Source organism: Lichenostomus cassidix, chromosome 3 (assembly GCF_008360975.1).
Source record: "Lichenostomus cassidix isolate B80296 chromosome 3, HeHo_3.0, whole genome shotgun sequence".
Lineage (NCBI taxonomy): Eukaryota > Metazoa > Chordata > Aves > Passeriformes > Meliphagidae > Lichenostomus > Lichenostomus cassidix.
In genome coordinates, this window is record NC_139483.1 from 63,083,948 (window position 1) to 63,110,866 (window position 26,919).

The following is a 26,919-nucleotide window of genomic DNA, read 5'->3' on the forward strand; positions in this document are numbered from 1 at the left end:
GTAGATGCCATAGATACTACTTAGGTTCCTTTGTCTATTCCATTAAAGTTGAATATCACAAGTTAGGCTGAACTGTTGGCACAACTGAACTGCTTCAGTCTTATGGAGCATCAGAGCTTCACAACTGCATCACCCTATTCCTTCACAACAAATCATCCTATTAAATGGCAAATATGCAGCTCAGGACAAAGTTCATTATTGAAGCTTTTATTCTAGAAAGGCCCTGAACAGGCAGGAACCTCTTCAATTAAACTGAGAAGTCCTGAGTTTGGTCTTTTTTATTTTTTTTTCTTTCTTTTTTTTCTGGGCCAGAGGATTTCTTGTAATTGCTGGGTACAGAGAGCTGATGAAGCACCTCTGATCAGTGTAGTAAAGTAGACACAGTACACTGAGCACTTAAAAGCTCTTGTAGTTGACATGCTTAATGTTAGAAACGCTTTCTGAAAACAAAGTACTCTTTCTAATAAGTTATGCAAAAGTCAGGTTTAATTAGGTTCTCTTCCATGCTTGAGAATTAATTATCCTTTTAAGAAGGAGTTAATAAGAGTGGATATTACATGGTTTATATAAGCAGTAATTTAGTATGCGTTTGTATTTACATTTATAATGTAAATAGAGCATATTGAACAGTGCTCCTGTGTTGTGTCAGAAGCCTGAATTACATACTAACTTTATTTTGTGCATAAGAATTTCTTTTTCCTAAAGGTATTTTTGTAATGCTAAATTCCTGTCTTATTGGCTTGGTATTATCAAGATGTTTAAAAAACAAGGATAAAACAGCAGAAAATAACAAACTCCACTTAAAAGGAGGCACTGAGCTCTGCTTGAAACTTTGTGAAGCATTGTAGAGTGATTTATATTGTTAGCACAGAAATCTTCAGGTTTACATAAATCTGACTGTACTTGGTACTGGAAACTTGTAGATGGTATTGGCTACATTTCCTCCTTTTAATGCATTTGCGCACTTCAATGCAACTTCGACTGTTATTAAATATGTAAGTCACTCTTTCAAAAAAATCTTTTTGTCTTTTTGTTTTTGTTTTAAGGTTACCAACCTTATTAAAATACATTCCACTAACCAGCTCATTCAGTAATGCTTATAAGCTAAGAAAACATCTGAAATTTTGTATTCCATTAGTTGGTCAGTGCAGCAGTCGAGCAGATTTACTAAAGCTACTTTACAAATAACACTGATATGCATCAGTAATAGTATGTTGTTACTGATGTTCCTGTAAATAGCAGCCAGGAGTTCAACATCTCACAAAATTATTTTATAATACTTCATGATCGTATGTAATTGAATTTTATATTGGCATCAGCAGCAAGTAGATGAATTTTCCCAAACTGGAACAAGGAAATTAAAATAAATAACTGTAACACCAAATTTAATAATGGATATCCGTTTGTTTAATGACTGGGTTGTTGGAAGCTACTCAACTTGCACTTTTGTTTAGTTTTCCACCTTAAGTATAGGGTTTAGATTCAAATGCTGTTTTGTATGTGTACCTTACAGTTTAAAGAACAGCGGCTCTCGTTTGTGTTTAAGCATTTATCATGTATCAGGCCTTACTTGATGTTTTCTGCAATAATGTTATGTACATTTTTACTTGCTCCTGTTTTAGAAACCTTTGTCCCATGAAAGTGATTTATTTGGAATAACTGATACATTGAGATATCCTTAGGAGTTATTTCTTGTGAGTAGTGTAAACTTGTGTTTGATGTTTCTGGTCATTTCCTGGGCAGCAACTGCTTAATCATCATATTTGGCCTTTATTGGTAGAAATACTATTAGTTTTTCTCTCCATTTATGCCTAGAACCCTGTCTTTCAAATCTTTAATTTTCTTTAAGATGTTCTTTACAAAAAGAACTGTGACTATTCTGTAGCAGTCTTTCTCCTTATGTTCTATATCAATGTAACTGGATATAGGAAAATTTTACAAACTCTAGAAGATACTCATCAAGCTATTTGGCCAGCGCTCAAACCATTCTCAACAGCTGATCATAAAAGTTTCCTAATGTCATTTTGTAAAGTTTATCTAGTTTATCCATATGAAAGGATTTATGGAATAAAGATGACTTAATGGGAAATGGCAACATCTCTTTATGAGTTAGATTTGAGTCCCACAGTTCATTGAATTAGATGTCAGGGTTCTTTACCTTTCCAAAGATGGGTTTTGATTTTGAAGGAAAATTCTAGTTAAGTCAGAATCAACTTTCTTGGCAAATGTGTGTTTTAGTAAGCTTGTGAGTGGATATATTTAGAAGCTTCCCCTTTTGGAGTATAACACACTTAGGCTATTTTCATTACAGCTGTAGCTGGTAGCCCTGTGATTTTATAACTGAGATATCCATGCTGCAATGCTTGGAGCTTTTTTATGTCACAACTGCTGACATTTTTTGTATTTGAAACCTTGCTGAAGTTTCAGCTAAACAGAGCCATTCCTTCAGGAATTAAGTTGCATTTTCTGATCCTGTCAATATTACAAGAGATGTAGACATACTTGTATCTTTGGAAAGAGCTGGCATTTGCAGTGGCTAAATCCATGGTCTTTGCACTGTAGATATGTGCTCTGTTCTCTGTTAAGGCACTTCATCTCTCTGGGGGATTTATCTTTGCCCTTCTAATTCATATAGCCAAGGCTTTGGCTGCGCACACATCTCTTCACAGTGCACAGCCCAAGGCTGCAACAACTGGGCTGGGCTGTGTATCAGCAGGTTACAAGGGAAGAAAAGGGAACCAGTCTTTCATGGGATCTTTTGGGAGCTTGGCTGTTTCCTAGTTACAACTACACACTGCTGCCTGCTCCTCCACTCTTATTTTTTATTATTTGTTTCAGAAGCTGCACACACACACAGAGCTTTCTGAAGGAGTTGCTCTACCACCACCGCACTTCTGCTTTACACTGGGGAGGAAAAAAGCTATCAGTCTCTGCAGTGCAAGAGCCAAATCACATTGAATACATGCTTGGGAAGACAGAGAAGAAAAGGGATCTTAATGGGGCAAATGAAGGGGGCAGGTGTCAGGGAGCAGTGGTACAGCAGCTGAGCCACATGGCACAGCAGTGAAGGTTTGGGAGTTGTTAAGTATTGGAATTGATGGTGCTCTGCTTCTGCACCCAGACACACCCCAATATCTTTAGGGTGAGTGACTAAGTGATCCGTCCCCCTCATCTTCAGCCCTGCTAAATCCCATCCCTGCAAAAGGGCAGTGTAGTAGCCATGTACTGGCTACTGGAAGCAATCCTTGGCCTACATGGTGTCCTAAAGCATGTGTGGACATTGACTGGGACAACAGGGGCCCACACCAAGAGCAGAAGGTGCTAGCAATCAAACTGTACATGAGACAGGGCTTGAATTCATACCTTGACCCACTGATTGCTGTCTGATGTAAATATAGCCAGACAGGATCAGAATGGGAAGAGGGTATGGAGCAGAAAGCCACACATATGTTGGGAAACGGGAAAAGTATGAAGAGCATTTAATTATTTGCTCTCAGAGATAGAGAGATACTAATGAATTGAAGAACTGAATAAAGAGAATGGAATGAGTAAGAAGGTAAGGGTACCCTCAGTCTTGTGTCCTACCAATGCTCTGAAGCAAAACTGTTTACAGAGAACAGTCAGTCACTGTATCTGATCTTATAAGCCACTTTTGAGGGTTGAAGGATAACTTACCAGTTCTGATTTTCATCTTTGTGCTTAGCTCAGCAAATCTGAGTGTCTTTAAAGAGGTTTTGTCAGCAGCTTCATGCAACGTAGAAGTTTTGTGTGTGATATGTCTACTGCTTGGGAACAGGAGAAGAACTGGAAAAAGCAGAGAAACTTGAAGTTATGGTTTTTTCTCTACTGTCATGTATAGACTAACATACCCTCTTTCCAAGATCCCAGAATTGCAAATATTATTTGCATCTATAAATAATAAGGCTTCCAGCATTTATCATTGGGTCAGCTCTATCTGGGTGTTGCAGTCAGTAACAGGACAGACTTTCAGACTTCAGTTTGCTTATTTCAAACTTCAGCATTTAGAAATCTAAATCCTACTACACTCAAACTGTAGGTTTTATGATTGACTTGTAATTGTATTTAACAGTCCACAACCTAGTGTTCTGACTTGGAACATTATAGTTTTTTGGCTCTTCATTCTTCTTGTTTTTTCCTCTTCAAGTGAGAAAATCAGAAAGTTTCCTAATACAACAATTTGGAACAGAGTAGCTTCCCCATCTGAAAAAAAAGAAAAAAAAAAGTTGTGTGGGAGGTGTGAGTAAACGTATAATGGGTCTGAAGGAAATCTTAAGAAAGCCAGCAGTTGAAAATGGTTCTTTATTTTGTGGGGCTATTTGATTACTAGTTTGCCACATAACTTGCTAGTACACTCTAAATGCCAGACTTCAAAGTGACGTGATTTTGTTTTGATTATGTGTAAGAACCTATTTTGATGGGCTAAATGGAGATCCTGAAAATTCATTACTAAAAGCAGTCCTTTTGCTGCTAGAGTTCATTAATGCCTTCAGTAGCAATTTTAGTTTCGTGTCTGTTGAAGATCTTGCAGTTTGCCATGCGGGGACTTCAGCAAGGTTAAATAACATGTTGTGCAATAACCAGCCTTTGACACTTGTGATAAAAAGGTTGCTAAGATTGTTTCCCATGTCTTTGGGAACTGAATATTTTAGCAAGCTGCTAAGTTTCATTTGTGGAATATGAATGAAACTGTTTTCCCCACAATTGCAAGTAATTAAAGTCTTGTTTAATTCCAATAGTTGAAAGTGAACTATTGTAGTACTATCCAAGGTTTTATCATGCTTCCTGGGCTGCTTGAAAATGCTAAGATTTGTTGCTGTTCCCAACCTTTGTGCTTCAACAGGGGAATATTATTATTTAATAGTAATAATAATTACAAGTTCATCTCATTTCACAGGAAATGTGGGCCCTTTGTGTCCACTTTTTAGTCTAGAATTATACACATTATTCAGCATTGTTCAGTATAGGATCCCTGGTGCTCTCTTGCACAGCTTGTTAAACTGCAGGATATGGGCTGCTTGCCATGGTGTGTGCGTGGGGGGAGTCGCTATATTCCTTGTACATAGGAGCAATAGATGGAAATGCAGATGAGGGAACTGAAGTTCTATTCAACCAAAGGAAAGAAAGTTTTGGAAGGAATATGTGCAACAGAGAAGACTGAAACAAATTATTTGGTAGGATTTGTGGCATTATTTTTATTATCTTTATAAAAACTAAGAGAGCAAGATCTTTATCAAATATAAATTGAGGTGGCTTGATTATTGGGAATACATTCATCTGTGTAAAGAGCACAAAGTATTTTCTCCAGTTAAATGTTAAATGGCAGAACATGTAACTAGTGCTGCTGGTGCCAGGTGGAACCTAACACTGGATAAATAAAATTGGGTTATGTTTCAAATGTTGTGTTTATAAGCAAGGGTGATTTCCCATGAGAAAATACAGACGGAAATTGTTTTGGCCTTGGTCTGTGAATTGTGGAGAGGAAGATTAACCGGAACGAGATGCATCAAGGAAGTGTTCCAGAAGGATGTGACTACTGATTTTTGGGAAGCTGGAGGAGTTCAATAGGCAAAGGCCTTCAGGAGAGCCCAGCTGACAGTAGTTTGTTGTCTGAACAGTGCTGTCAATAATAAATTCAATAGCAGCTGTTTGAAGCCTCAGTAGTTTATCAGTTGTAGTTTTAATCCTCTGGTTTACATAAGGGTGAGGGAAGTCATGTGGTGAGATGCAGCTGGGATCAAATTTTCCCTGTCATAGGTTTGCAAATAAAACAGAAATGCAGAGTAACACAAGCTAACTATATAAATCTTGGCATTTTATTCCGCCTGGCCCCTCCTCGTTTAGTTGTATTTGTTAGTTTTTGAAGATGGGTCTTCCTAAGGTATTGTCAGTCTCTCTTTCTTTAAAATGAATCAGTATAATAGGTTTACTAGATATATCTGTAATGTTCTCCAGTGTCTTGAGTGTTTCTGAGCTATGGTTCTTCTTTTGCTTAACCCCCCCCATTTTAACATGACTTTGGTGTTAATTGTCTAGCCACCAGTGTCAAGTATGTTATATATCTTTGTCAAAATAATTTTGTCTTTAGAAGCTAATCAAGGAAACCAGGTGAAATTCCAGAAAGTTGTCACAGTTTTGCTCTTGCACTACATATTGGATTCATATGTTGCTTGTTGTTTTCTATTTTTTTCTCAAGTACAGTGAGCAGAAGTCCCAGTTTCTCTGGATCTTTTTAATAGTACTTGGACTATTCCATTTATAGTGCCAATAGTAAATGACAAATTACTGAATAAATATAAGATGAGAAACTTGCATTCATCAATTAACAAAAGAACCCTGGAAGTAAAACACAAATGTTGTTTCCAAGTTTCAAGCTGATATTGCATAGAAACAATAAGCTGGTAGCACAGATGTGTACTAACAAATCTGTTCATACAGAGCACATGGCCATGCAGTCTAATTAGAGTACAAATGTAAAGACCATAAAATTAGAAACTGTACTTTTTCAATTGTTCAGAGCTCTCTTTACACTTGGGACCTTAAAAAAGGAATATCATAGTCATCTTGAAATAAACACTTCCAGTCACTTTGCCTTCCAGAATTTCCATTAGATATAATAGAATTAGTTCAGCCACTTCTCAGACTTGCTATGTAAGTGATACAATGACTGTTTGAAGGAAAAGGCTAAATTTGAAATAAAAAAATACGTCTCACCTCTACAGAAGGTGAAGTAGAAATTTTGGGAAGTTCAGATGAAAGTTTTTTTATTTTGGTGCTGTTAAATGGATCATAAGGTATTTATGTACAGCTGGATCTGAGAGCAAAATAGAAAATAGTATTGCTTACTTAGGATTTGACTGCTGAGTAGAAATATACAGACATTTGTGCAAACTATATGTGGATGATTAAAAATATGAAAAGAGAGTGATGATCAGGGTGTGACATCTTTATTGTGTCATAAAAAAATTTTAAAAATCAAACCAGAAAGAAGGGTAAAGTTGGGGTAGCCAAAATCTACTTTTAGGACAAGTTCATTTTTCTTATCAGACTACTTCTTCACACACACTTTCCATGTAGAGATGTTTCTTTGATATGAAATTATAAAACTTTAACTGTTTTGGAAATTGCTGTAATTTCTGTGCTGAGAATATTACTAACCCGATACAATGAGTTTAAGAGTAACTATATATTAGGCATACAGCTTTCAAATCTACCATTAATGACACGTCTGTCTCAGTGTTTGTCTGCTTCAGTGACTTGCATAAAGATTTTGGTAAGAGGCAAGGATTTCAAATGAAGGTTCAGAGGTTCAAGTGACCTATTGGGAATCTGATAATATTAGAACAATGGTTGCCTTCAAGAAATGTCCTAACTAATCACCCCTTCAACATATGTTCAATATTACAGGGCAATTAATCTTTGTGGCTCAACAGTAAAACCTTTATTTACTTTACTTCCCAGTAGTCTTCTTGTCTGTAACTGATTTCCAGAAGCAGATGTCAGTGCACACATCCTGACTCTTCCTTAAAGGGCCTTTGCACTTCTTGAAAGATAGCAATGGTTTTGTGAGTTTAGTGGTCACATTATATCCAGAAAGGCAGAATGTAAGGTTCTGGAGACAAAATATTCAGGTCATACACCGCTCAATTTACTTCGAGCAATTGAAAATCAAAAAGTAATTTAATTCAGTTCTCAAAGGAAACACAAGTGTCTGGGATATCTGATTAACTCATTTCTTCATCTGACACCTACCTCCTTACAGCTTCAACCTTCCCACATGAAAGAAAAGTACTTGACATGCTGAGGCTCAGGATTGAAATGGAAAGAACCTGAACTTCTGAAGAAGGTTCACATATTCATATTCTCATACTATTCATAGGAGTTTCAGCTAGCTCAATCTCCAGGGAAGAGAAGCCACCCCTTTCACTCATTTAATCATCCTTTCTTCAGTCAGATCAGGTCAGATCAGTCTTTAAGTCAAATCAGTTCTCTACTAGTTGTCTTACATGTTGGATTCTAAGGTGGACTTCTGCATTTAATGTACATGTAATGTAGAGTTCCTACACAGGTAGCCTGCTTAGCAGGTGAACAGATGCATCACCTAGTTAGTTCAGATTTCTTGAGGATTTAAATGTTTTTATATCCACCTCCCCAGGTTTAATGTGGATCATGGCATAATAAAAAAGCACGCACAGAAATGTTAAAGTTGAGGTGAATACCTGTTTCCATTTGCCTTACTGCTGCATTCAGTGAGACTGTGACTGGACACTTGGAAAGAGAAATATCAAATTTTGAAAAAAACCAGAAATTTTGGAAACAGAAATTAAGCTGCAGAAATTAAACTTTGTAGTTTCTTTTGGAATTAATAAGAGAGGACCAGTATTGGGAGAGCAGTGACAGAGGAGAAACTGGAGATTTCTAGAATACTCAAAATAAACTTGAAAAAGTGTTATGTTCTGAACACTGCAAGACAGCAAGGCAACTTTGCAGTCTTAATACATGATGCCAGTCTGAGTTTTCATGAGGCAGAGGTGTGTGATGGCTTTACTTTGTCAGCCCCTTTGAATTGTGCTCATGTATTAAAAAAACTATACAGGAACACCTGTATATATTATATGAATTATGTATTAATCAAAGTAATTCTGAGTGAAATTATATCCTCACTTTTTAGAGGAGGAAGTGCAGAATAGATTTTAGAGAAGAGTTAAATTCCTGAATGTAAACCAACTAGTATTGTAGCAAGTCTGATAGTGTGTTTTGAAGCCTGTACCTTTACAATTTACAAAAAACCTCACCAACTCTCCAATGTGTCCAGATATCTTTTCTTAATCAGAGCACCTTGCAAACTGAAAAGCATGAAGTAATATTTATAATAAGAAGCCTAGTGCTGGTTTGTTTGTTTGTTTGTTTGTTTTCTGTAAAGGCAGATTACTACAATTTAAAATCCATAGAAAACAGGGAGTGACTTCTTCCCTCTCACGTAAACTGATACTGGAAAAGCCCAAAATGTAGCTGAATGAAAAACGCCAGAAAGCCTTTCAGAAGAAAATCTCTCATCTCCACCATGCATTGATCTATATCAAATGCAGCTATAGTGTGTGTCGGCAAATAGAAAATGGAAAAATGACGCAGTAGAAGCACGAGCAACCCAGAACAGGTGAAAGTCAAACTCCTTATTTATGTGCCCAAAATTTTAGATGATTGACAGCTGGGTACCATTTTTCTGCAGAAATACAAAAATATAAAAAGTAGCATTATATAAAAAAGCAAAAATTAAGAAACTTCACCAGATCAGCTTCTTAAATCAATATGTCGAGTGGATTGAATATTATGTGTTCTGGTAAAATTAGAATTGATCTAATAAAGAACAAAAGCATGTAGTGATCATGAGACTCAGATTCCTCATTTATGTTTGAATTTCAAAAGGCAGGGAAGAATGTGCTTTGAGTTTTGAGATAGACACTGAACTGGACCTAGCCTTTATCACTGGTAAAGACCACACCAGCTTGGGAAGGGCTGTCACTGTAATAGTGGAAGATCATCTGCTTCCTTGTGAATACACATAATGATTACATTTTTATCAGGAGCATGTCATTAACTCATTCTAATGTTACCTTCTTTTTTACAATAAGCTGCATTTAGACTGAAGTAGGAAAACTTGATAGGACATTCTGATCAAGTCTGATCTAGCTGAGATGGTGTGATGGGAGGTAGTGTGGGACATATGATCCAAGAACCCTTTTTGGGAGAATACTGAATCATCTGCAATGAAGTACTTAGATATGTGGATTTAGAGAAAGCCTTATATCCAAACAGAAGAGGTGAAACGTTGAGCAGGATGAGGGTAATGGAGAAGATATTTTGTTAAAATGAGGAAGAGAAAGAAATGCTTTAAATTCTTATGTTGGCCTTCCCTACATGTTCTGTGTTTTGCTGTTTACAGCTGTTGTGCCTTAATACCTGTGTATTTGTGTGTGTATATATATGCACATATAAACAAACCTCTATAGAAATAAATCTGTGTTTATTTCAACAGAATGCTGAAATTTCCGTATTTGAAGTGAACATTCGTTTCGTCGGTGGACTCCTTTCAGCTTACTATCTTTCAGGAGAAGAAGTAAGATATTTCCACATGATTTATCTGACATATCATCTAGATAAGTAATTAAATTTAAGTTTAATAATTTTATTTATCTGAGTTAAACTTGTTTAAAACTCTGAAAATGGCTTTACAGCAGAGACCAGTCCAATGACTCTCTTGCTACTATTACTGTTGCTTTGTATAATTCCAAAAGCTATAAATTCATTTAAGTGTTAAATGATATTCAGGTTGGAACAACACCCAGTACATCTTACTGGGCTTCATGCTAGGTTGGGTAATCACAGAGTTCCTATTCCATCATCGTGGTACATTTGGTGCATCAGCTTCCTGCTTCCCAAATGGATTACAGGTATATCCTTGAACTTATTTAAACCCCTACTTCTGTTTGCCTTCCTGAACCTGAAGCTTCAACTCATGTGGAAAAGACGTGTTAAGAATGAAAAGGTAACTGTTATCCAATACATGTGAATATCTTTAAAGCAGTAACAGCCCATTAATCTCTATTGCCTGTCATGGTTTCTGGAGAGAATGAAGGTGCATTTTCATCTTAGAGCTCTGTCCAAATGCAATTACTTATGTAATATTTTTGGAGAATGCCAAAAGATTCACAGGTACAATTTTAAGTGACTCATACAGTGATATTTTAAAGTTTTAGCTTGGCACTTTATTCATACTAGTTTAAATTCTTGTTTCTGTCTCTGGATTATAGTAGTATTTTACTGCAGGATTACACAAGTTAATTCTCTTTAACCATAAGTTGAATTTATCGTTCCTTAAATCCAAAGCAGTTACTGGTAGAAACTCCACAAACCCAAGGAAGTTAATTTGTTTCATAAGTAAATTTCCTAAATACTAGGTAGAGCTCTGTTCTGAACCTGTCACTTTAAGTTACTGAAATTTTATGGGTGTGCATGATGATTTTTGTTAAAATTTATTGTTATGTTAAAGCTGTCTTAGCAGGCACTATTGGGTCACGTACCTGACAAAGCAGTTATAAGGAGACAATATTCCTCTGACACTTTTATGCCTTAACTATTCTTACCTACTTATTTCCCCAGGTCCAGTGCTGAGTGTAGATGATATTGAAAATACATTCATGTCTTAAAATACACAGGTTTTAGTATTTTAATTGTCTTCTAATTTTTGGTGGGGAAAATGCAGTCAGACACTTAACAGTAATGAAAAAAACTGAGAGGTGCTTGGGAGCTGGCTTCTGGATCTTTGCTAAATATTGTTTTACTTATGTTTCACCTCTTTTCACTGGAGATCTACTTGGCAAACAGGTGTGGACTTTTCCAGCATAACCTATTGGTACACTTTAATTAACGAGCTCTGACAAAAGTAGAGGATATCTCTTGGCAGACAACGAGCTGGTAGATGAGTGCTCATGGGCCTTTACATTGAGTGGCAGTTTGTCTGCCAAGAAATGCCTGAACCATTTGTCATCAGTGCTGGTGATTCCATATATATGTTGATGGTTCATATCCTGTGTCTCTTAATGTGCAGTCTCACTTTCAATCAGTGTGTCTAATTTCTCCTAAATAACACCTAGTTGTGGCCTCTCAACCATTCCTTCATCCTCAGAGAGGCAGTTTTACCACCACCTCTTCAGATGGATTGATAGGCAGCACTCATGGTCCAGTAAAACTCTTGCACAAATGAAATGAGGAGACATCTGAAGCAAAAGAAAATGTTTCACACGATGGATAATTAAGTGGAGCTCTTTGCAGTGGAATTTTGGTGATAATGGATGCTAGTGCCCATTCTAAAAATGACAGACTCAGTAATGAAAGTAAAATGGGCACTTACACACAGAGGAGATGTATGATTAAGGAGGGTGCCAAGCTCTTGCAGGCCAGGAAAGGCATTGTCCATGCTTGCCACTGATTCTCACACACTCTGTTGAGCATCTGCTGCCCAGGGCAGAATGATGTCCCTAAACAATTGTCCTGGTGGCTTAGAGAGTGCAATTCAGCATGCACTGCCTTTACCAGATTTAGGGAAATTTCACAATTTCTCTCCTAAATCCGAGATGCTGAAGCAATAGCCAGCCTCTGCCCATGGAAGGAATGGGATGCAGCATGGTGAAGTTTTCCCATGTTATGTGGGTCTGTCCTTCCCTGCTGCTGCTGAGAGGTGTGGAAAGGCCTGAGGGCCCCAGAGGCTGGCTGCCACCATAGGAAATATGTATTTAATAATCTGTTACTCCATTATATGAGTAGGTGTTCCTAAAGAGGTGGCACAATCTGTATGCACACTGCTTGGAGGATTAAATTTGCTCAGTTAAAAGCTCAATTAATTCTTTATCAGATTAACTATTAAAAAACTTATATTTGCTGTGTTCGCTTATCAATATTCTAATTAAAGAAAACTATGTTTTGGTAGAAGGAGTGATGGAAATAATTATTGTTTGTACTTCTGAATTACATTTCCATGGGTAATGATCCAAAGCTGCAACACATTGTATGTTTCATAATCATTTGTAAGTCTAACTAATCATGATTAAAGAATATCCTATCATACTGAGTAGTTCCTAAAACATCCTGTTCACATAATAGTTCATTTAGATAAAGTCACCAATGTGAATCATTCTAAAATGAAAAAATTGAATAGTTTACCTCTTGGTAACTATATGTGCTGCTCACTTGCAAATAGAGCTATGAGACACTTTCTATTAAAATTCCTACAATTTCTAGCTTACTAGAATCAATATGAAACATTATAAAGTGCTAGAAATATCATTTGCTTTTTTTTTCACTGTGGTAACAGTGAAAAAAAATCAAACCAGAAGGAGTTTCAGTCATATACCAACTTCATTTGTAAAATAGCAACAAATATCAGAAAACTTGATTTTAAGATGGGTAACTGTTTAAGTGCTGTTCTTTTTTTTTTGGTTCAGTTTGCTTTCTTTATTTCCTTTGGTTTTTAAGTCCGTAATAGTAATATCGCATGTGAATGCTTTCCTTGGTATTTTTCCATAAGTCACTGGATGTAAAGTATCATTAAAAATGAGCCTGGCTCCTTAAAAACACTGCTAGTATTAAAAATTATTTGTTTATGAAAGTATTTTTAGGAAACTGTAATACGATAGATTTATCCCATAGGACTGGGACAGATTTTTTTTTTCAAACTTTCTTGATCTTTTTGTTTAAATTAAATCAAACTTTCTTGATCATTTTGTTTAAATTAAATCAAACTTTCTTGATCATTTTGTTTAAATTAAATTTGGAATAATTACCAGACATGTGATTCCTCTTCTAAGTAGTCTTTTGGTTTTGAAATGAAAAATAAAATGTAAGGGAGAATTTTGTTTCACAACTGCCTTGCTGTACTTACTAGTTTGATGTTAAATTCTGGTATTCCAAGGGTCAGGAGTATTGCATGCAGCAAAATTCCCTGTTCTGCAGGCCCAGATATTTACACTTCCAAGTGTAGTCGTATAAGGAGATAATTTGTTAACTTTTGGAGGAGGACAACACTGAACCCTCTAACAAGCAACTCAGATCTTTCTTGGAATCCATGGAGATTACAAACAGTACTTCTGAGCACTGTAATTTTCACTGCTGGGAAGAGCTGTGATGCTGGTGCTGAAAGTCATGGTAAATGTGTGACCCTGCTCTTAGTCCAGAGTGGCTTGTATATTCCCCAGGTCTTCTGATTTACTCATAACTGGTTCTTAAGGCACTGCTAAAGCTAAGTAATAAGGGGACTCTTTTACTTGAAGGTTGGTTCCACAGTCAGGGAAAACATTGCATAGGCAGAAATAGAAAGAGCTTTTAATTTGCTGTTTGTATGAATAGCAAAAAAGAAGATCCAAAATGCTCCAAAGTGAATCAGGAGCACATTAGTTTCAGATTCAGCTGGTAAGTTCTCAGTTTCCTTTGAAGCTTTTCTGGTTTTTGAATGGGATAAGTAATTTTTTTTTCTTCCCCCAGAGTTTATATATTCTGGATGCCACAGCTGTTCTTCCTGCATAATATGCTCATGTTGCCATTGTTCTCCATGGCGTGAAGCATAAATATGACAGATCTGTATTTTTTTTACTGTGGAAGTGTAACCTGTTTGAAAGAACACCATTTTATTCTAATCAGGGTGAAGAAATAACAAAAACAAAACAAAGAAACAAATGAACTCCAAAAACTCCAAATAATCCGAACAAAGAAAAACACCCAAACTGTTTTTCATGATCGATAAGTGTTAGAGTTTCATCTGTTACTCTTTACCAGCTGTAAATTAGAAGTTAATAAAAAAAAAGTGGGGAAAAAGTTATTACATACCTAATTAGTTTATATCTGCATTTAGAGTCAGTTACAGTGTCACTGTTCAATCTCACTTGATGATCTTCCTATCTGACTTCAGAGACCTAATCATGTCTCACTGCAATCCACCATCCCTCAGTGACTGTAGTGGTGTCTTACTAATGAAGAGCAGGCTTGAAATAATGATGCAGATGCTATTGATGTAGAACTGCTTTTGCCAGGCTGACCACAGAAGATTGCTGACTTCATATAGTGCTGAGACATTCTCCAGAATTTAGCTGTAGCTGTTTTATCTATCTCTCCCTCTCTTGCCGAGGTGTCTCTTCAGAGAGAATATTTAAATTCCATGAATACAAAAAAAAACCAAAACATCCCCTTGTTTAGCGTCTTGAATGGTAGGAGAATGAAGTTTGTCACCTATACAAAGGAATTGGCCTTTTCTGCAAATCATGATTAAGTTCCAGTGTATGTGCCTTGGGTATCTTAGCTCACCAGTGTGAGAATTGACCCCATGTTTTATCTCCTGCTTCCTCTCACTTAACTTGACACTAGTTAACAAGAGGACTTTCCCTTTTATGTCTTGGAAGCTTGATTTCTAATGCTGTTTGAAACTCCAGGCGTACTGTATCAGCTTGATCACTTCTCTGTGAATGCCACTTAACTCCTCCTTAATCATCCTTACAGACTGGCAGTTGAATTCCCTGTGTGGGACAACCTAGAAGACTTCAATTGCCTGTAGTTTTCTGCAGTCCTGTTCAGATTTGGGTCCTGTTTCCCACCTACCATCCATCTGCTGCCACTTTTAAGCAATGCATCAGTATTTCAGTGGCATCAAGTTTTAGTTCCTTTAGAGCTCTGAAATGATCTTTATGCTCTCTTTCATTTTTATAGATTTATGATTTTTTAACTTGAATCCTGGAGCCATTCAACTTGGAAGTGACCTCAAGAGATCACCTAGTCAAGTCTCAATATTGCAACAGTCCATTAGGCTTGTTCTATAAAGAATCTTCTTTCATGGGAACATGCCGAGGCTCTTCAAGACTGAACACGGGGGCAAGTTCATCTTTTCTGCAATGGCTTTGTTTCATGCACTATGCTCTCTTACACAGGCATCTCTTATTGTTTCTTCTGGCTCTCTAGCAGGCCTCATGTTTCTCCTTTTTTTTTTTTTTTTTTACGTTAAAACAATTGTTTCTCAAAAATTACATTTAGCTTTATTTAAGAGTTTTCATTTAACTTGTCAAGCATTATCAGTTTCTGTATTCCTTACTTGGACTCAGTATAGTTTTACTTTTAATTACCTTCTTTATAATCATACCAAAAGAAGGTAGAAGTCATCCAAGCCTTTTGATTTGAGAATTTTGGACTCTGAACCTCGCCTTTTATTCTCCAAATCGTCTCCAAGCAATTTAACCATCTGTCTGTTTCTAAGTTAACTTCAGATGGTCATCTTGATTCTCTTTATAAACTTCAACATTACCAGAGTGAACCTTTTGTTTAAAACAATGTGTTGAATTGGGGCATGTGGCCCCTGTTAGACAGTAATTTGTCAAACTAAGTTAAGAGCTACTTTTTCTCCTAAAGACTCTGAGTTTTTGCAGAAAGCTGTCATTACAGTGTGTAAAAGCAAGGTTTATATCAGCTCTGATGTAGCACCTAACAGCCTACTCAGGGACAGAGAAAGATTTAAAATCTCCTCTGTTTCCCACAATCACAGTCTGTAATCTCCATTACTATTTCAGTCTCTTCACCACCTTTAATAAATCTAACGCTGTTCACTTTCTGTGCAAGCTGCATCAAAATGTACTGCAGAATCCCTATGGATTCACATTCTGGAGATAACCTTGACTCCTAAGATTTTCTTTTATGTAGACTGTTCTGCTGCTGCAAGCAGACTGCCCTTCAGTCTTCTATTTCTGTCTCTTAAGTTCCTGCAGTTACACTGTCACTGTTGATGAAACCCACCTCTCTTAAGTAGGTTCCCTTTACTCCAAAAGTTTTCTCATTCCTAATACTTCCATCCCCTTTCTCCCAGTGCTACTTGCTCAACTGCTCTGTGCAGCTGTGCTCCTCAAGCTGGCCCCACACTTAATTCTGAGGAAAACTGGAAGAATAGTAACAGAGATATGGATTTCCAGTCTTGCACTTAGTTAAAATGTTGCTTCTTGGTTTTCCTTCTCTTCCCTCCCTGCTGTGGAATTACTGATACCACAAATACATTGACAGGAAAGTGTTTCTCAGGTGTAAATACCTGAAGCCTGATGGAGCCTCTGCCCCCCTACTGCAATCAGGCACCACCTCCAGGCGCACAATCAGCTGCCATCACCAACAGCTTTTGTACCTCAGAATAAGGACCCTCAGGCTACTCTGCTAATGTAAAGTCCGGATAGAGGCAATTTACCTTAATTCAGTGAATTGCTGTCTGCTGGAATCCAGCAGTGGGTATGTTTTGCCTTTGTTTGTCTGTCATCAGTGTGAAGATCCACAGCAGGGGACTGAGCAGCTGTAGTGACAGCCTGCTGCAGCTGCCATTACTTTTGGTCTGAGAAACATCAGTTTAGAACTCCAACCTGTACATAACCATTTTAGTGGTTTCCCTTCTGCGTAACTGAAAAGAATTTGTTTGGGGAGTTTTCTCCAAACAACAAAAAAATTTGCTTTGTTCCATGATAAACTCATTTGATATGTTTTTGCATTCATATTTAGACTTTGGAAATAACCAAAAAGTTCACTGCTCATTACATTAATTTTAACTAAAATCCATGCTCACCTCCACACTACTGTAGGCTGATGGTAAATTTCTAGAAAGGAGAATGGATGATAATGAGACCTAAGAAATACCTGATTGTGATTGTAACAGCTGGTGTATTTGACATGAGCTCATGAGCTATGTTATTAAGTAGAACTCAAGCAGCTGAGAGGGAGCTGTTTGTTTCTTCTGAGTATTTGGCTTTCAACTAGCTCCTGCAGTTTCACTTCATTCTGGTTCTACAGAACAGTTGGAGAGAAAATGTCTGTCAGAAATAGTAGTGTGAGTGCTTTCGGTTTGAGCAGCAGCAGCTCTATATAGACTCTAAAGAAGAATTCTTTGCATGTGGGTTAATATACTGTATAGAAGAAATTACATGCTATTAACAGTCTGTCCAGAGTCACCAGGCACCTGCAAAGAAGTTGTTTCCAAGACATTTTTCTCTTTTGTTTATCTCAGTTTTCAGTTCTGTCACTTTACAGCACAAAATGCAGTTGCAATAATAAAGAAGAGTAGAAGGGGGGTAAAAACATGTTGCCTGAAGAGGTGGTGGAGTTGTTCTGCAGATTTAATAAAAAATGTACAGCATATGGTAAGGTACAGGGTTCTGTGGAGCCATTTGCAAGCAGCATTTAGATTGTTGCAAATATACTATTCATAGCTAAATAACAATCCTTATGTATAATATTACAGCCAAGAATTTTACTTCTTTCTGCAAATGAGAGCAACGTAAAAATATCTCGGTGCTGACAGTGGAAATCAATCAGCATTAATTCATCCTGCTTAAATTCTAGGCTAGGGAAAACATTTGGGAAGTATATTCTCTCTGGATGTAGTACAAAAGTTCAATTAGGTGATAAGTAATAGCTCTTATTAAATCATTTGCTGATTTTTTCCCCCCGAAAAAGTACATAGGACAGTATTATTTTACTGTGGGTGTGAAGTAACTCTTCATTTCTTCATGTAAATATTTCACAATCTCTAACTAATGTATGTGAGATTCCATTCTGTGCGTCTCCATAGACTGAGTCTGAGGTTATTTTTCATCAAGTTGGGAGTTAAGTAGGTGATAACATCCTCCTCTTATTGCCTTAGAGAAGATAAAAGCATAAACCATGCAGTAGAAGATTACCGTGTTTTTTATTCTGTTGGCAACTATGAAGGCATTCCATCAGATTCCCAAAGATGACTTTAGCAAAGAGTCTCTCTACTTTCATATCTCTTTTCAAAAAGTTAAATTACTTCTAGTAAAAAATATGTAGGCATTAATTAATTCTTAGTATTTTAAATAGAATTTGAGTGAACAGGAATGTATGATGAAATTTGGAAAGTTTCTTATCCAATTTTCTCTTTAAAGGATCAGATTAGAATTTCATTACAAAACACTACTTTGTGCCACCTACCAGTTCTGCTGCTTCAAGCTAACTGAAAATCACTGAGAAAATTGAATGCCTGAAATCAGAAGCAGACAGACATCATTGCTGCTCTTGCATGCTCTTCGTGTCTCCAGCAATAGGTAGAGATAATGTTATCCTTGCTGCAGAAGACACAGATATTCTTTTAAAAGTCTCCTTTGCTCTTGTAACACATCTTGCTCAGCAGATCAAACATGAAACAGGCACAAATAAGGTTTATTTGCTTTAAGTTAGCACAAACTCTTGGGATCAATTTATGGTGAGTGCTAATTGACCGTGGATTTTTTTTTTTTGGCAGGATCAATTGCTTGTTATTTTCAAGCAACAGAAATCTGAAAGACTTGTAAGATGAGGAGGGAGTTTTCTCCCACATCTTTCAAAAACTGCAGGAATCCACATGTTTTGTTTGCCAATTGTTTGTAAAAATGCAACAGTTGGACAATGTTGATAAATGTTGTGGTTGATAAGTGAGTCCAGTTCCTGTATCATCTGTGCCAAACGCTTGCCTCTGCCATTCACAGACTGTATTTGCACCTTGTGTGCAAGTGATTGAGAAGGAATTTGGAAAAGATGTTCACATGAAAAATCCTGTGGCACTTACAGCATGATAGATGCCAATAGGAATTCGTGGTTTTGGCAGGTGATTGTCCCTAAACAGAGCTGTCATGAAGCATTTGAAAGATAAATCTTCGTTTTCCTAAAATCAATAAATATAAGGGCGCATTTGACCCAGGGCTAAGTGCACAGATTTGGGAAAACTGCAGACTTAAGCCAAAAACTGAGAAGAGGGTGAACATGAAGATTTGAAAGCTGAAAAAGAGGAGTGGAATGTAGTGCCAGTGTCTCATACAAATCTTGTTTGGTTTCCTCAAGAAAAAAATTTAGGATGTAGTTAAACAGCAGATTCAGTTTCTTAGCTCACTGGTTACATCGCAAGTCTATTGCCAACATGTGTACAAGCTTTTGTATTCCCATAGGTGTTAGCTGGTCAGCCATCTGACTGTTAATTTCCTAGTAAAGCATAAGATATGAGAGGTCAGGAGGTGGTCAAATACTTTGAAGAGCTTGGATTTTGTTTGCCGTGTTTAGCTGTGATATTCTTCATTCAACACCTTTAATTGCTTACATTAACCCATCTGACCCTGATGAACTCCTTCAAATAGTAGCTAATTAAGACAGTACAGTATGGGGGGACTCTTGTCATTCAACTACATGAAGGCTCAAAAGCTTGTTTTAACATCCAAACCTTATGTAAACTGACAAAATTCTAAAGCAAACAAGGAAGATCATTCCAGCAATGGTGTTCCTGGAGTAGAGTCAACCTTCAATTAACAGAGAGCTGTCTTCTTTCTGGCATAAAGGGCCGGTTCCATTGTTTCTGATGTTTCAAATGCTTTGAACTACCAGAAAGACTCTGTAACTAGTTCATCTGAAGAACTAGATGTGTCTGGTTTATTTCGTTTCTTCAGTCTTTAGGCAATCATCTGCTTTTGCAGGCTAAGCGAAATAACCATACTAGTTGTTTTTGGAAGCTGGTTCAGTCCTGTTACTGCTTTAAACTTGTGCTGTCCCTTGGGGGCCAAGTTGTCCTTAATTTTTGCAAGCATGACTAGATAATTTTACAGTCCAATAGATCCTAAGGATCATCATGTGAAAAGGATATACTATGAACTTCCTTCTGTTTTTCTTTGAAAACTCTTTTTTTGTTGTTTTCTTCAAACTAACAGCTGCAGAACAAAGTCAGCAGCTTACAATGCTATTTCTTAAAGGATGCTATTTTCCCCAACTTGTTCTTAAAAACACTATTCATAGTGTACAGACAATTTCAGTCTTTTTCCTTTTATCATGCAAAACCAGTGAATAACTGAAACCTTCTCATCAGCATTTGCTGCTTGCAGGGTATCTCTTACAAACATCGTTCAGTCTGTGCTCAGTCTTTTCTTTCCAGAGTTGCTTTTATTTCCATTTATATTCTAGAGGGAAGAATAAATAATCTTCCTGATTCCAGGCAAGATTTATAACTGCTGTAATGCTTTGGGCCATCATTGCCACACTGCTGCGGGAAACTATTTTGGTGGTTCTCAGCAAGCCTGAGCAGAATTACTCTGATGTTAAATGCCATCAGCTTTTCTGATTTGCTTGAAGGTTCTGTCTTAATATGGTTATTAACTGACCCAAGGTCAAAAGTAAAGATTTACTGAGATAACAAGAAGAACTTACTCAGCCATTTTTTTTCTTGATAGACTGTGACAGTTGGTAATAGAATTAATGAGTGGAGCTGGTGACTAAGATGCCCTTTTTCTAAATCATGCTTTGAAGACTTTTTTCTATCTAGTTCCAACTTGAAATTACAGTTAAGGTATTCTAATCTTTTAACTTACATGCTATCAAATATACAAATAATTTAGTGAAGCCTGAAAGGCCTTCTCTCTATAAGTGGCTAAGTGAAGTGTTCAGTTAAAGAACAAAATAAAACACTAGAGCCATGTAATGAGGTGTTTTTTAAATGGAGAGAACTGGCCTGGTTGTCATGCCTATTTTTTTGTCTCTTGCTTCAAGTGGGGGTATGGAAAGCAATGTATACATGCTAACATGCATACTGGAAGCCTTTATGAATACTTCTAAAACATCATTTCCTTCAAATATGTGCTGCGTTCAAAAAATAGTGTTAATCTTTAGAGACTACAACTTATGGCTGTTTAATTACAGGAATGGGTTTAGGTTTAGCTGTAAAAAAAGTTTTAACTGCAAGAAATTCAAAGAAGCAATTGAATTGCTAATAAATTTGACATGCTGGCAGCTCTCCTGCTCAGTCAGAGGACTTGTTTCTGACTCTTTAGGAACTGGAAATGTCTGCTTGCCTCTTATATTTCAGTCACTTTAGTTTTATGACTTGTCCAGTAAGAGAAATAGTCTTAGAATAAACAGAAAGGAATTGAATTAGTCTGCCTGATGATTTAACTTACAACATAAAAGCAGCTTCTTAAATCATAGTTCTTCTCTCTTGAAGCCTCCTGTTTGGCTTACATAAAAAGAACTACAAGAGTTCACATCTCTTATATTTAATTTAAGGAAAATATACATGCACTTTATTTAGGCTCATTTTTGGACATGTCCATTATTCATCAGACAATTCAGTCAGTGACTATTGTCTGTCAGAGAAATCTCAACAATAATGAGGTAAAAAAATCATCTTTTTGTCCTGGTATATAGAGGAAGATTTTTTTTTTTACATTACTTACATAAAAAGCCATCTAGATATTGTTTCAGAGATGTTGTGGCGAAAGAAATCCACAGAGTACACTAAATTTTAACCTGTTACTGCCCTTGAAAAACAACAACTTAAACATGCATCAATGCAGCTGCTGGTGTTACCAAACTCACCTGTTATGGGGTCAAGCTCAGCTGTTCACCGGGTTGTGAATCTAAGCTGCATTTACCTAAATGGCACATGCTCAATCCCACTGTTTTTAATGGAATTTACCAAAACAAATTTACTTGTAATCTGAGAATCCACTCATACCTGAGAGCTGAAACAGCTAAAACAGTTAATTTCTTTCCCATATAGCTATACAACTGAGACAAAACAGTCTGTAGCTGCTGGTGGTAGAGAAAGATCAATGAGAGAGTTTATGATCCAATGGGCTGTTCATAAGTGATCTATGCTGTAGATCCAACAGAGTGACTGGTGGCACTGTCTTTGTACTTGTGATCGTTTTACTTGTTTCCAGTATCTGTGATCACAAATCTGGGAATTCCTGTGTTGACTTCAATCCTACTATAAGGATTAAAACAAGCACTTTACTGTTTAAACATAGGACAGCCTTAATATAGAACACTAATTTGCAGTGAATACTCATTATATGTTATATATGTTTAAAGAGTATAAGCAACTCTAAAATAGTAATGTTTAATTTATTCTCCTTGTATCCATGAACACATCAAACTAGTGGGCAGTGGAATGTGGACTTGCCAATGCTTGAAGAGGAGCATGGGGTCTCTGGCAAAGGACATTAGAGTAATGCAAATTAACTCCTTAAGCTTTTTGTATTTAATGAAGGCTGTGTAAAACCTGGAACTCTAAAATTTTGTGCCTAAAATCATGGCTTGTTTTTAAAACTTCAGTATTCAAACTTGTCCATTTGGATTCTCATCCTACTTTTGTTTCTTGTGCTAATCCTTTCATAACCTGCATTACATGTAGTTCACTAGTTATTAATTGTTCTTATTGTTGCTATTATTACATTTGCTGCTTGCTTCATTCTGAATCAAGCCACTAAGAACAATACAAGACTTTTGATAAATACCTCATTGCAGTATCTTCTACTGAAGATATAGCTTGGACAATAGTCACTTAGTCCTGTACTGTGACACTGCGATGTCCCTGTCCTAATGCTGTGCCAAAATACACATGTGGCATTTATATAAAACTTTGAGCAGAAACTGAAACACAAGAGGTTCCTTTGAACATCAGGAAACATGTTTTTCCTGTGAGGGTGTCTGAGCACTGCAGTGATTTGCAGTGATTGCCCAGAGTGATTGTGGAGTCCTTGTCCTTGGAGATATTCAAAAGCTCTCTCTACACATCCCTGGGCAGCAGGCTCTGGGTGGCCCTGCTTGAGCAGGACAGCTGGACCAGATGACCTCCAGAACTCCTTCCACACAGATCTCTTCCAACCTCAACCATCCTGTGATTCTGGGAACTTTCACTCGCAGCTTCATAAAAACACAGCCCTTGGCTATCTGGAGCACTTTGCATGAAAACCACGGGGAAAAAGGAAGCGTTTCTTCCTTACTGCTGCTGCACTACTGCTGCAGACCCAGCACAAATGCTGTAGAGCAATGGGAGTAACTCCAGGAAGAATTTACCCTGAGCTGGCTGGAGAGGTGCTGCTCTGTGCTACCTGGACACTGTCTGAGGACACTGTCACTGTAAATTGTAACCATTTGAGGACCAGGTTCTGAATGATGCAAGTAACTGAGTTAAAATATTTGTGATGATGTCAGATTGAGACTATATAGGGATTGAGGAAGACCACCTTTTTCAGGAGAAGCAGAGCAAAAAGAAGGAATAGTCACTTTTTTTTCCATTTGCTCAGTGAGCTGGTCAGGTTTGCTAGTGATTGTTTCCAAGCAGAATATGGGAGATCCTGAATGTGGGGCCCTTTTGTCCAAGGACCTTTTTGATTCAAACTGGTGAGAGTAATTTCATTAAGCTGTTGTTCTGGTGTTGGAGAAAAATATTGAAGTGAGTAAATGAAGTTAGAAAAAGAATGTATGGAAGAACAATTAAAGTAGGCAGCCTTGGTATCCTGTTCACATTGTTATACTTGTGTATTTGATAACCATCATTTAAAACTCTTTCCATTAATGCCTAGAAGAAACTTGCAAGTGTCGCATAACAGTGGCTGAAACAAACAGCTCTTCATTTGCTGCTGAGTTACCATTAAAAAGAAAATAGAATTCCCTTTATGCACACAGAGTGATTTTAGCCTTTTCTGTGCCTGCCACCGTGGTCTAGGAGTGTAGTTTAGAGCGAAGCATCACTCTAAATCACTTAATGGTATTGGAATTAAAATACACAGTCAAATTTACAAGGCAAGGAATGAATCTTCCATAAGCACTTTATGCTGCATTGAGGATGTAATTATTGATTCCCCATGCAGTTTATTAGGCTCCTCCACCCCACCCCCTGCTTTCACACAGATGGTGTTGCAAATCACCTCTCAGTGGTCACCTGCTTGAAAGGAGAGTTTCATATGCAAAGTGCTATTCTTTCTTTAGTTGTGATAGCTTGCAAGATATAAAATGAGGCAGCTATTTAAATTTGTTGTCACAGCACTTGGGCTGGGTACACAAGATTAAATAAAAAGAAAATTAGGAAGCAGATGCTTGTGGCTTAACAGAAGAATTGAGCTAAAAGATACTCTTCGTTACTGCTGGATATGAGTAATTTTACTAAGGCAGCTGTTTTCTTAATCAGGAAAAACACAAACCTCTTAAGATGGCATCCAGATGTTTTCTGTATCACTTCACAATATAATGAGTTTCCATTGTATATGCCATATTTTTAATTTCAGGCGCATTTACTTACATCCAACATACTTTCAAGTACATGTATCATCTTCCTGAACTGTAGAAGACCTGACTACTAAATACATGACATATTCTGTCATCCTTGCCATCCTTGCTCTTGACATCCTTGCCTGGTGTTAGTCTATGAGTTGCTTCTGGGGCTGACAGTGCCTCTCACCAGCATCCAAGCATATGAATATTGGACTTCCAGAGGTTGGAGAAAGCTTATTTTGTTGGGAACAGAGAGGCATTAGGAAAGAGTTTTTTAGTGCTAGTGTCTGTTAATACTTGAGTTGTGCAGTTGTATGGTGTCTCTTACAGTGCTGCTGTTGTTCAAAGCGGGACATACCATAGTGTTAATGCATATATAGTGTGTTAAAATGTCGCTGTTGAGCCGCTAGCAGAGTAAAGAACCCAGTTCTCAGTGGCAAGAATGAAAAGACCTTTATTGTTTTGATTTCATCATATATATAGTTTTCAAAGGTCACCCAGATTGGTCAGTCAGAAGCCTCCCCCTAGGCCTGATTGGCCAGGCCTGCACCGTCCAGATCTTGGGACACTGTATTTAATAACATCCAAACTTTATTTATAAAACACAAAAGGAATTCTCATGGGAAAGACCTGTGCTAGCCACATTAAAATCCTATATATCCTGTTATGCGGATATTGCGTAAAAACAGAGATTTAAAATTTCCACTAGCTATTAGGTGTGGGTTCAGTCCTCCATCATGGGATGCTGACACTTCTAATGCCTCCTAGCTTGCCATCTGTCCTTGCTTGAAACACCTGCTTTATTTGACTGGAGACCTGCACTTCCAGGCTTGCTGGTCCTATTGCTGATAGGACACAAGGCTGGCATCCCAAAGCTTTGACACTGATTTGCTGACAGTGAGCTGTTTCATAATTTATGTATTTGAGGTGGTGTGGTATCTCAGAGTCTTAAGACTTGAGCACAGTTTTTGCAGATGTGAGTCCTTTTACCTCTATTTTGGGCCTCAGGAGCCAGTTGCCAGTGCTCAGTTAATCTGTACACATGCAGCAAATCCAGCTCGTTACTGTTTGTGCATGCTGCTTATCACACCTCTTGAAAAATTAAAGCTGCCCTGAGTTTTGGGGTGAGGAATTCTCAAAGGCTTTTGTAAGTAACAAATTTCTTTTGTTATTACAGGCAGTCATTGCAGTTTGTTTACTGCATTTATCACCAACTTTTCTTGAATTATTGCAGCAGAGATATTATTAAATGGTTGGTTCGTAAGCTTTCCAGTACTAGTGGGTTGTAGCTAAGCTTCTAATTGTTCAAATATACATAAGCTTTAAAAAAATGTATGCTTTTTGATATTAGTAGATAAATTAGCAGCTGCATTTTCTCCTGTGATCTAAAAGTTCTTCCTCTTAAATACTTCTTGGAGTTTGTCTGAGTAAGCAGTCCTAAATACTAATGAATAGCACAAAAGGAAAAAAGTAAATATAACAGGAACAAAGTCTTCCTTTATGATTTTTTTTTCGTTTTTTTTATGCAGTTATCTTGCAATTCCTTCACTTTGAAGTTTTAAAGTGCAAGTCAAATGTGGAAAAGTTACTGTACATTAATATTTCTTTGGTTTATGCCTTACACTCTTTTTGACAGTTTGTACCATTTATTACTGGCATTCCTAAAATAAGATTTTCAAACACAGAATATCTACTTAGAAATTCTTTAGTTAACAAATAACTGAAGTAATTACATATGTTAGCTACTGCTGATAACTTGAGGAGGTTTGTGCTTGTTGCTATGTGCATTTGAATGAAATCTGGAAATCTCTCATTAACCCAGTTACTTCCATTTGATTAAGTTCTCTACAGTCTTTTCTGCAGAGAGGAAACTCTTCATGGTGCTATGTGACTTCTTTGGTACAGTAGTCAGCTAGAAAAGAAAATTAATTTTCTTGCCATCAGTGAAACCATTACAGAAAAAGGCTAATTGAATAAAAGAAGGGATTTAATTAATATTTTATTAATTTTTTTAAAATCTAATCTATTTTATGCAATAAGCAGGTTTTTTAAGTGAACTTTCTTCTGCGAACTGGTGATCAGCATACTGGAGTACTTTGGAAAGGGCAGTACAAGTCCAAAAGCTTACTCATATTTGCTACTTCCTCAAATTGTGAAAAAGACACGTACTGTTCTAGCAGTTTGCAAGTGAGATAGAGCTGTTGCTCACAGAGACCCCAAGCTGCATTAATCTCCCCAGTACATCATTTGTGTATTTTTACCATCACTGATTTCAAAAGCTGGAAACTTCTGTGTGCCTTTCTGAATCGC

At 37.1% G+C, this 26,919-nt stretch overlaps 1 protein-coding gene across 1 annotated transcript in view; it reads left to right on the top strand.

Annotated features, from left to right (window-relative positions):
• Window positions 1–26,919, top strand: part of MAN1A1 (mannosidase alpha class 1A member 1) — a 142,552-nt gene that overhangs the window by 47,314 nt on the left and 68,319 nt on the right. The window contains exon 4 of the mRNA XM_085056086.1: window positions 10,055–10,135. Within this exon, the coding sequence (XP_084912212.1) occupies window positions 10,055–10,135 (81 nt within the window). The remainder of the gene's footprint in view (window positions 1–10,054; window positions 10,136–26,919) is intronic.